At 35.1% G+C, this 12,000-nt stretch overlaps 1 protein-coding gene across 1 annotated transcript in view; it reads left to right on the plus strand.

The window, feature by feature from the left end:
* The window catches only part of BRF1 (BRF1 general transcription factor IIIB subunit), a 156,501-nt gene that overhangs the window by 85,806 nt on the left and 58,695 nt on the right, over positions 1-12,000 (plus strand). Inside the window, 3 exon segments of the mRNA XM_020991270.2 lie at positions 1,805-1,844; positions 1,936-2,028; positions 6,233-6,511. Coding sequence (XP_020846929.1) covers positions 1,805-1,844; positions 1,936-2,028; positions 6,233-6,511 — 412 coding nt within the window.

A 12,000-nucleotide genomic window follows, 5' to 3' on the forward strand; every position in this document is an offset into this window, starting at 1 on the left:
TTAAGAAAAGAAATGTTTAAAAACTTAGTATTTTCCTTTATGTACGTATAAAATACTTATAATTTCCATTCAGTGTTTTTTGACAACCTTTTTTTGTGTGTGAAGTGAATGTAAATAAAGGATGAGATTAGGAGCTTCTATGAGTCTGCAAAAAATTTTTTTTTGAAATGAAGATCTGTCTTATAAAAACCAGTGCTAAAATAGTACAAATATACTATAAATACTATCTCTTGAAAAAGGTTCAAGTAAAATTTATGAGAAATAAAGATTATGAGACTAGCTCTACTATGAAACTATCAAGGTAGCATGGTATAGTGAAAAGAGCTCTGCAGCAAGCTGAATAGCTTTGAAAGTTACATATTGAATTTGTTTTTACTTAAAATGAAGATCAAGTTGTATGTAATAAAGATTGGTTTCATGTTCAATTTTCTTTTTCTGTTTGGCTGCATTTGTTGAAATGCTCTTTTTATTTGCTATAAAGAGCATTGTACTATTTATCCAGATGCTAACTAAGATTGTAGTCTCAGTTCCACCACTAACTTACTGTACAGACTTGAAAATGTCACATCCCTGCTCTGGTTCTTGGTTTTCTCATCTGTAAAATGAGAAAGCTAGAGTAGATAATCTTTAGGGTTCCTCTAGTTCTTAACATTCAGCTCTTTAGCAGTTAATAAAAGGGTTAGAAATAATTTAGCTTGAGACAAATGTACATTGGCATCATAACTTTTTTAAATATTTTTAAATTATCAACTTTTTTCAGATAAGGTAAAAACAGTTTCTCTTTATACATTTACTTTAGCATTCAGGAATATTATTATGTTGTTGTTCTAATCTGGTCTTAGAAAAACAGAGTGACGGGAAGTCCTTTCCATGAATTCCCTATTACAGTGTTACATATGTCCCTTGTTCTTTGGTCTTCTGTGGGGGTACACTAACAGTGCCTTGTGAAGTGAATATAAGTTAAGGATGGGGTTAAGAGCTTCTGTGAGTTTGCTACGGTTTTATTGAGGCTAACAGCTAAGGCCCAGCTGGATGTTGAAATGATCTTTACCCACTCCCTATCCCATTAATGTTTGATTCACAATAGGGTTAGATTTTCTTTTCTAATTGTGTAATTTAGTTCTTCTTCTCTCAGAACTCTGAATGTCTACTTTGTTCCTTAGATGTTTTCTCAAACAACTCTCTTCTTTGTGAATTTCATGTTTCTTATTCTTGGACTTCTTAACTATGAATGCTCTTCTGTCCAACAGTTTATGCTTGATATTATGAGTTCATCATTTTGACTTGTTCAAGGATAACACTTGTGTTAAATATGTCCTCTGTTACAATGAGAAAGATCATTTACTATACATGTATAGTGTACACACACACACACACACACACACACGCGCGCGTACACGAAAGACATGCACTGATCCTCAGCATTCCAGAATCTGTGGGACAGTGTTTAAAGGCTTTACAGTATTTCAGAAAAATTTTGTGAAAATGTTGTCCTCTTCCCCCAAATTAAATTTTTAAATCAAGATACTAATAATTCAGTCAAAGCCAAACATTTGTCATCTTTTCTAGTGGAGTGAAAGGAAGAACCTAGGCCCATTAGGCACTTCCTAGTTTCTTAAGAAATGCTATTTGGTTATGGTAACCTACCCCCCCCCCCAAAAAAAAAGATTGGAACCAAAAGAGCCTTACTGTGGAAAAACAAACATCTTTATAATCAGTGGTACAAGAATTACAGAATAAAAGTTTTATTCAAGAATGTATTATTTTGCTTAGTGAAATGCACCTTTTTCTTCTTCTGTTTCAGCTGGAACAGGCCTTATCAAAAGAACTTGAGGATGTGGAAGGTAGCAGTTTTGTCTTATAGCTTGGATTATTTATTTTTCCTTTGCAATTGAATGCTACTTAATAATTATTTTTTAAAATTTATTACAAAAGGTGAAATATCAAGCTACCAGGATGAGATAGAGATTGAATTAGAAAATAGTAGACCGAAGGTGAAAGGAGCACTTGCACATTTCACTAAAGATGGTAAGTTAACCCAATCTTCTTTGCAGTAAAGTTAAGACTTACGGAATTGAAACAAATTTTACATTATTTGTATAATACAAAAAAAATGAGCTTGGTCAGGTGATCAGAGGAAAGGATATTTGCCATTGCATTCTAGCATGCATATTGTCTTGTATCTGAAGAATAGTTTGAATGATAGTAAATAACAATTAATGAATTTAAAAGGATTTCTTCTTTAACATGGGCTCATTTCTTCATGTGCAAGATAGCCTACAATTACCATCAGTTTGTCAAATGTATACACACATATGTGTGCATAATACTCACACATACATACACACATTCATACATACACCCACATGTCTGGAATTATCATTGTGCTGCTGATAATGCTACTAGAGCCTAGAGAATAGAGTCAGAAAATCACAAAATGAAGAAATCCTGAATGCCCACCTTTCAGAGAAGCTATAATGGGGATAGTTGCACTGAATGAAAGATTGAACTAAAAGATCTCTGAAGTCCTATCCAGGGTGGTGGAGCCAAGATGGCAGAGTAAAAGCACTGACTTGCTTGAGCTCTCCCCCAAACCCCTCCAAATACCTGTAAAAAATGGTTCTAAACAAATTCTAAAGCAGCAGAACCCACAAAAAGACAGAGTGAAACAAATTTACAGCCCAAGACAGCCCGGATGGTCGATTGGAAAGGTATATCGTGCCGGGCTGGGAGAGGAACGCTGTTTGCTATGGGCGTGCTGGCCTCAGCAAACTTGGAGCAGGCCTCAGAGGTCTGAATCACGGGCTGTCTGAAAGCCATGATCAAAAAAAGAGCCTAGACATCATCTTTCAAGAAATTATCAAGGAAAACTGCCCTGATATTCTAGAACAAGAGGGTAAAATAGAAATTGAAAGAATCTACCAGTCACCTCCTGAAAGAGATCCCCAAAGGAAAACTCCTAAGAATATTATAGCCAAATTCCAGAGTTCCCAGGTCAAGGAGAAAATATTACAGGCAGCCAGAATGAAACAATTCAGGTATTGTGGAAACACAATCAGGATGACAAGATTTAGCAGCTTCTACATTAAGGGACCATAGGGCATAGAATATAATATTCTGGAGGGCAAAGGAGATAGGATTACAACCAAGAATCACCTACCTAGCAAAACTGAGTATAATCCTTCAGGGGGAAAAATGGTCATTCAGTGAAATAGGGGACTTTCAAGCATTCTTGATGAAAAGACCAGAGCTGAATAGAAAATTTGACTCTCAAATACAAGACTCAAGTAGAACATGAAGAGGTGAACAGGAAAGAGAAATCATAAGAGACTTATTAAGGTTGAACTGTTTACATTTCTGCATGGAAAGATGATATTTGTAACTCATGAGACCTTTGTCAGTATTAGGGTAATTGGAGGGAAAAAAATATATGTATGTAAATAGATAGATAGATAGATAGATAGATAGAGGGCACAGGGTGAGTTGAAGATGAAGGAGTGATATCTGGAGAATAAAATTAAGAGGTGAGGAAGGATTATACTGGGAGGAGAAAGGGAGAGGTAGAATGGGGTAAATTATCTCACATGAGACAGACAAGAAAAGGCTTTTACAGTGGAGGGGAAACGGGGGAAGGTGAAGGGGAATGAGTGAATCTTATTCTCATAGGATTTGGCTTAAGAAGCAATAACATACACACTCAGTTGAGTATGGAAATCTGTCTTACCCTACAGGAAAATAGGTGGGGAAGGGGACAAGAAAGCAGGGAGATGATAGAGGTAAGGGCAGATTGGGGCGAGGGGTAATCAGAAGCAAACATTTCTGAGGAGGGACAGGGTCAAAAGAGAGAATTGAACAAATGGGAGATGGGACAGTTTGGAGGGAAATATAGTTCGTTTTTCACATAGGACTACTATGAAAGTGTTTTGCGTGACTACACATGTATAACCTGTATCAAGTTGCGTGCCTTTTCAATGAGGGTGGGTAGGGAGAGAGGAAGGGAGAAAATTTGGAACCCAAAGTTTTAAAAACACATGTTAAAAAAAATTGTTTTCACATACAACTGGGAAATAAGAAATACAGGAAATGGGGTATAGAAATCTATCCTGCCCTACAGGAAAATACAAGGGGAAGGTGAAAGGAGAGGGGGGGACAGATAGGAGGGAGGGCAGATTAGGAGAAGAGCTATACAGAATGCACGCCATCTTGGGATGGGGGAAGGGATGAGATGGGGAGAAAATTTGGAACTCAAAATCTTGTGGAAGTGAATGTTGAAAACTAAAAATAAATTAATTTTAAAAAACATTCTATCCGACTCTGTGAATGTATCTTTCCTTTGCATCCAGCTATAGTGCTATTAGAAATATCTTAAAAAGAGAAGTCTAGACCTAATAATATACATCTATTGGAGCCATTCTTCAGTTGGAAAGAGTTGATTAAGAGTTTTAAAATATATGTGTGTATGTATACATGTATATATGAATATATAACAAATATTTAATGGCATATCTGATTATGTCATAAATTCACAGATTGATCAGTTCTATTGATGGGCCATAACTGTGCTGACTGAGATTGAAAAACTGAGCTGTTAACAGTGAAAGTGTTTTTATACTTCCTATAGAAAGTAGCTCTAATAACTATCCATAAAAGAAACCCTCTATAGTCAGGGAAGGAAAAGATTTAATAGTTAAACAGTTTTCTTTGGTGGCATTGGACATTACTGTTCATGCCACAGGATCATAAGATCATAGATTTAGAAGTGAAAAGAGGCATTAGGGGCTGTCTAGTTTAACCCTCTGATTTTATAAATGAAGAATTGAAGACTGGAGAGGTTAAGTGACTTGTCTAGGGACATATAGCTAGTCAGTGTCAAATCTGAGTTGAGGTTTGAACCCTGGTTTTCCTGACTCCAAGGCCAATCAGTCCCCTCTCCACTACATTACATTTCCTCTCAGCCTGCTGCTATTGGTTTTTTAACCAAGACGTGAAACATTTCTTTGTGGATGTCAATAGATGTTTATTATAGTAACCACAGACATGCACACATGTGTTGATGGAGTGATAGCTCATTTCACATATGCAGAAAATACCCTCACCAGATGAAGAATAATTTTAAACAACATACACTTATAATTAGTTTTAAATTCAGCATTATATCTTGGTCTTCTCTCGGCCTATTTATAATTTTAAAAAAAAGCATAAGAAGTGACATCCTGGGTTAGTCTCAGGGCTTGTCCAACTCTAGATTTTTGTCACAGTGCCACCTGGCGATGGTTTGTGGGATACCATGGGAATTGCTCACCAAAATGTCACCTCAGAAGGTCAATACAATACACTTAAAATATCCCTAACTCTTTATTTCCTATTATGAATTTGTATACCTGTAAGAGTTTTTCCTTCATATAGATTCCTAAGAATCGACAGTTCTGTAAGTCTTATGTGTTGGGAAGATGACCTGAATGCACTGATTCTGAGGTGAGGCCTTGAATTGTGATTCATTAAGTTGAAAATGCCATGTACTTTACTTGGTAGCAAGGCATCACAGTTGATCTGTGACATTGATAATCACTTCATAGGCTTTTTCAGGTAAAAGTCCAAGAGATCTCAAATGTCCAGCCCTTTCATGGTATGGAGAAGGAAACTAAGGCCCAAAGAGGCGTAAGTGACTTGTTCAGTGTCATATGGGTACTAAATAGGCAAGCTGAAATTGAAACTCAGACTTTCTACCTTCAAATTCAGTGCTTTTTCTACTATATCAACAGGGCATTAAGGTCTGTTGATTTCCTTTCTGCCATTGAAATAGTCAGAAATGCTTGAAATTTGCCCATACCAATCACATTTAGAAGTCAATGTGATTTCTCAATATTATTGCTTTGTGGGAAATTTGATGTTCTTATTAATATATAAACATTTGTCAGGATGACAAAGGCTTAGTAGGATATCCACTTCATTTATAATTCCCGTGTTGAATTTTGGGTGCTTTTAAGTAAAACACTTTGAAAGCATAAATTATTTCATACAACTCAAGTGTCAGAGAAAAAGGTATCATTTTTAAAGCATGTCTTTTGATAGTTTATCTTTTTTATAATTGCTTTAGAAGTTGAAATCAGCTTCTGCAGCTTAAGAAAGGATTTTCTTTCTTTCCTTTTTTAAAAAATAAATTGACCCTTTCTGTTCTATAATTTTCATCTTAGTAACAGATGACAGTGATCTTTTCAAATTATTTTAACAGATTCCATGGATGATAATACTTCTAGCATATTTGGAGAAGATGAGGCAGAAGATGAAGAACTAGAAGCAGCTGCAAATCATTTAAATAAAGACTTTTATAAAGAACTTCTTGATAGAAACAGATTGAGCAGTGATGATGATCTAAGTTGTGGAAATGGAACCATAGACCCAGTTAAGCCACCAGCTTTAGAAACTTTACTTGGTCCTCTGCCTACGGCAGCCAGTTTGGGAATCACCGAATCCATCAGAGAATGCATTTCACCAGAGAGCCGGGAGCCCAGTAAGTACCACTGACAAACTATGGTCTTTTCTGAAACTGGCACCTTTAAAAACAGGATATGATCTTCCAAGTGTGACTGGCTTTCATTTGGTGTTTTTTTCTAATCTCAGTGATAATTGATTATGTTGAAAAGAGGTGGTCCATAGTGAGCATAATCACATAAATACTTTTTGTAGCAGAAGGAAATTTTCTCAGATACAAGGATAAATTTGTGGAGGACGATAGAAAGATTAGAACGGCCCCGCTCAGTATCAGCTTAAACTGTTTCTACTTTATAGTTGTGTTCTTTTTAGCCCATTGCCCACCACTTATAGGAAGTTAGGGCTGCTTTAGGGTTAAACTTTTCTAGGATGAATCGATATTTCCTGTGTAAAATGAAATCTTTAATATATGGAAAGAACACTTTTATTCTGGATGAAATTTCTAGGACTCTGTCTATAGGACTTGGAGCCATACAGGCATGTATCTATAGGTACACAAGGGCTTTACCCCAATGGTACTTTTTTTCCAATGCTCATGATTTTTCTTTGTATTCATCCAGAGAGAGTTATCTTTTCTTGGGTATTCTTCGAAAACAACATTATTTTGTTAAATATGAATTTTCTTATCTTTTGTTTGTGTATCACCTACACTTCCCATTGTATTTCTTTCTAACCTCCTCCAACAGAGCTATCCTTTATAACTAAGAATAAAAAACAAGGAAAAAAAAAGTTCTGGGAAACTAACCAAGATGTCAAAAAAAAAAGAGTTTGATATTATATGTAGTATACCTCTGCAAAGAAGCTAGTGGAGGTATCTCCTTTGGGGGCAACACCTGGTCCTTATAATTTTACAGCATTAAGTTTTTGTGTTGCTGTTCTTTGTATTTACAATGTTGTAGTCCTTGTGTTTATTATTTTTGTGGTCTCCTGATTTCACTTTTTTAAAAAGAGTAAATATTTATTGATATCTGCTTGTTTTTTCACATCACCAAAATTTTTCTCCCAGTACTTCTTTCTTTCCCCATCCTAAAGAGGTGTTCCATATAACAAAATATTTTTAAAAGAAAAAAATCCGTAAAACTGATCCATACATTGAAAAAGTCTAAAAATATGTGCAATGGACCATAGCAGTGGACCTCCCACCTCTGCAAAGGAGTAGGGTTGGAGTGTCTTGTCACTTCTTTGGAGACATATTTATTCTGTGTAATTTTGAAGCATCAGCTTTTGACTGATTTGGTTCTTTCTGTTTGCATTGTTGTGTGTGTATTGTTTTTGTGGCTCAGCTTACTTCACTCTGTTTCAGATCATATAAATCTTTCCATAGTTCTCTCTATTCATCACAATTATCTTTTCTTAAAGCACAGGAGTATCCTATTACATTTATGTACTATAGTTTGTTTAGTCATTCCTCTGTAGAAAAGCATCTACTTTGTCTACAGTTTTTTGCTATTAGGAAAAATGCTGTCATACTTTGCTGTATGTAGGGACTTTCTTCTTGTTTTTGTCCTCCTTGGGATTTATGCTCAACAGTGAAATCTTTGAGTCAAAGAATGTGGACATTTTGCTCATATTCATTCCATAATTCCAGATTACTCTGTGGAATGGTTATACATAGTATAACTAACTCCACCAACAATGTATCTGTCTTTCCACAATCTCTCTAACCTTAACTATTCATATTTTTCATCATCTTTGCCAAATTCCTGGGTGTGAGGTGAAACTTTGGGGTTGTTTTTATTTGTATTTATTTTATTATTAGTGATTTGGAGTATTCATATGGTAGTTAATAGTTTGTAATTTTGAAAAACAATATTTTAAGTAAGCATGTTTGAAGCTATGCATTGCTTCTATGCCACATCAATCACATCGTATCAACAGTGATTCACTTTTGGACAGCTCTCACTTTTAAGAAGTTTTCTTTCTTGTCCCTCTCTGGGATTTCTACTCATTGTTTTTGCAGCTAGGCAGAAAAGGTGTACCATCCACATGATAATCTTTCAAATATTAGATAAGTTCTCACCCTTCCTCTCTGTTTCTACTCCCCTAACCCTCCATAAAAGAAGAGTTAATCGAATGGCAAATGTCAGAGGGTGAGGTGCTGAGGCTGTAGCATCTCAAAGAAGGGGAACTGAGTTCTCCAACTTCAAACATTCTATCTTCTCTAGACCAGTCACAGAGTCTAAGTTTTTCTTTTAACCATGTTCACAATCATCTTGTTTTCTATTCTTTCTCACACATTTAGTCAGTTGTCAGGTCTCTTCACGTGTCCTACATTTTTCTGCTTCTTTCTACCCACATGGCTACTTTCTTAGTTCAGGACCTTATTGTCTCTCACCTGGACTAGTTTCCCTTCTTCAAGAGTATGCCTTCTGTAACCCATTCTCCTCACACAATCTTCTTAAGAAATAGGTCTCAACATGACTTTCAGTAGCTCCCTAATGCTTATGGGATGAAATGTAAATTTTCCAGCCCTGCATAAAAACACTCCGTAATCGTATTCTCAACTACCTTTGCTGCATTATTTCACATTGCTCTTCTTTGTTCATGAGTTCTATCTACATTTCAGAAAAACCGATTTACTAGTTGTTCCCTGAACTAGGACATTTTGTCTCTTACTTCCATGTCACAAACAATTGCGATTGCCTTGAATTTTATAGTTATCTCTGCCTTTCAGAATCATCATCTTCCTATAATGCTCAGGTGTCATTTCTTCAAAGAAGCCCCTAAATCTCTTTAAATTACTTCCTTCTGTAGATGTTACATTTCTGTAGTGTAGGGGTTCTTAACCTAGGACTGTAAATTTGTTTTTTAAAAGTATTTTAACTATCTTATTTCAGTATTATTGATTTCCTTTATAACCTTATGTATTTTGTGCATTTTAAAAACACTGGTGGGTCCATGGATTTGATCAGAATAGATTTAATAAAACCATCTATGATACAAAAAAGGTTAAGAATGCTTGCCATAGAAAAATAGAAGTTTCCTCATGGCTGGGACTGTTTTGGATTTGGATTTATTTGTTTGTTTATTGTTGGTTTGTTTTGAGGTCTTTTTGTTTTTAATCATTCGGGCCTAGTATACTTATTGCCTTGTGTATAGTGCATGCTCCAGTAATAGGTAAAACAAAAGAGTTGGAATATGAAATGAGAGAAATCGTAGTTCACCAAAGATAGCATCTGAGAAGAGAGCCAGCAACAAAACGAACGCCCTAAGATGTCTCTCTATGTAAGTGAACAAGGTCTAGGTATTAAATAGTTTGAACTAGAGATCCTAACAGAAGGAGACAAGTATGAACTTATACAGGTATCACTAAAACTTGGTGTGATGGGACTCGTGACTGGTATTTATTTCTGGAAGCACATACCTCATTCAAAAGGATCAGAATAGATTAAAAACAGAGTGGTGGAATATCATTGTCTGTTATTAAGAATATATAATCCTATGCCAGAGATGCTAGGCCCTAAGATTGCCAAAGATAGAAACAAAGGTATCATATACAATAAAATATTATAGCAGCACTTTTTATTAATAGCAAAGAATTGGAAACAAAGTTGGTGTTCATTGTTAGGGAATGGTTAAAGAAATTAATCAAACTGAAAGTGGATGTTCTTATTTTACTCCTGATTTCATTAGAAAAGCCTCTAAGCATTTCTTTGTTACAGGTAATTCTATTTTTTGGTTCTAGATAGATAGTTTGCCTTGTTAAAGGGAATGGGGGGGAGGGGAGGGTGACATGATCAGACCTGTGCTTTAGGAAAATCATTTTGGAAGCTGAATGGAATATTTACTAGGTGCCTACTCTGTGCCAGACACTGTACTAACTACTGAGGGTACCAAAAAAAAAAAAAAAGAAGGTGAGAACAGTCCCTTGGTAGTTCACAGCTTATTGGAAGGAGAAATATTCCTTCAAATTTTGGCATAAATCTATCTGGACCTGTATTTTTTTTCATTTAGTAATTCCTTTATTGTCGCTTCAATTTTCTTTTTCTAGGATTGGGTTATTTACCTTTTTTTAAATTTGTTCTATTAATCTGAGTATTTTATATTTTCTAAATATTCATTCTAATTTAAAGTATTAGTTTTACTAGCATATAGTTGGGCAAAATAATTTGTAGTAACTTACTTTTTACTTTTTATGAAATTTTGATTCTCGCACTTTGGTTTTCCTTTTTAAAATATCAAATTAGTTAACGGTTTGCTTTATTCATTTTGCTTATCAATGAATATCTTCTTTGATCTTCACAATTTTTATGTTTAGTTGTGGCTTTTCATTTGTTGCTTTTGTTTTTTTATTTGTATGCCCAATTCATTGACCTATTCTTTTGTTGTTTGTTTTTGTTAAAAATGCTTAGAGCTGCATCCCAAAGTTTTGGTATGTTGTTTCATTGTTGCCCTTTGGCAGGGGAAGAAATTGTTGTTTCTGTTATTCACTTATCTAAATTTTCTTTATGATTACATTATTTAAGTTTGAATCCATTTTTCAAATGCCCTTAATTTGATTACAATTTTTATCACATTGTAGTCAGTAAAAGATTTTGACATTTCTTTTTTTCCCCCCTACACTTATATATGAAGTTTTTATGCTCTAATTCATGGTCTTAGGCTATCTGTTTTGCCAGTGCCGTGGACTTTAACGGCTGTTTAGGCTGCGTAACAACCAGAATAAACTAAATGCACTAAGACTCAGTTTTGGTAGACTTTTATATGTAGTGATGAAAGACTATTTTCCCTTACTTATCTAAATCAGCATCAAGAAGGCAGGGGCAGCTCTTTGAATTTGACAGATAGTTTATTTCCACTTGAAGTGTGTGCATCTCTGTGGGTGGGCACATGTATATCCTTGCTGGATATTGGTATATCTTTGTTAAATATTTGCTTATATTTAGTAAAAAAAATTTTTGGTTTTTATTTTAAAGGCTGTTAGGTGTTTCAGTGGATAAAGTACTGGACCTGAAGTCAGGCAGGAAACCCTGAGTTTAAATCTGACCTCAGACCCTACTAGTTGTGTGCCCTTGGGCAAGTCACTCAGCCTTGGTATGCATCAATTAAAATGGGGATAATGATAACTTCTACCTTCCAGAGTTGTTGTAAGGATAAAGTGAGACAGTATTTGTAAAGCACATTGCAAACTTTAAAGCATTTACATAAATGCTAGGCATTATTATCATCATTATTAAAAATTATTTGAATTTGCATTTGGGGCCATTTTGTTCCTAAGATGGTGGCATACATGGCTGAAAAATACATATATTCTTTTCAATTTGCATTTAGTAGCCACCTGAGAGCTATCATATCCAAAGTTTATAAAGTTTACAAAATTCTGTTAGGTCCTTCGCTTCTTTCTTAGGTGTTTGTTTTGTTTTTTGGTCAGATTTGTCTAGACCTGACAGCTGGTACTTTGAGGACCCCAGCTATTATAATTTTGCTGTCTGTTTCTCACTGTAATTTGATTAGCTTTTCTTTTTAAGTACTTAGATGCCATGCCATTTGGTGCATCTATATTGAGTA

The sequence above is a fragment of the Phascolarctos cinereus genome, unplaced genomic scaffold (assembly GCF_003287225.1).
Source record: "Phascolarctos cinereus isolate Bilbo 61053 unplaced genomic scaffold, phaCin_HiC Scaffold_2;HRSCAF=192, whole genome shotgun sequence".
Taxonomy (NCBI): domain Eukaryota; kingdom Metazoa; phylum Chordata; class Mammalia; order Diprotodontia; family Phascolarctidae; genus Phascolarctos; species Phascolarctos cinereus.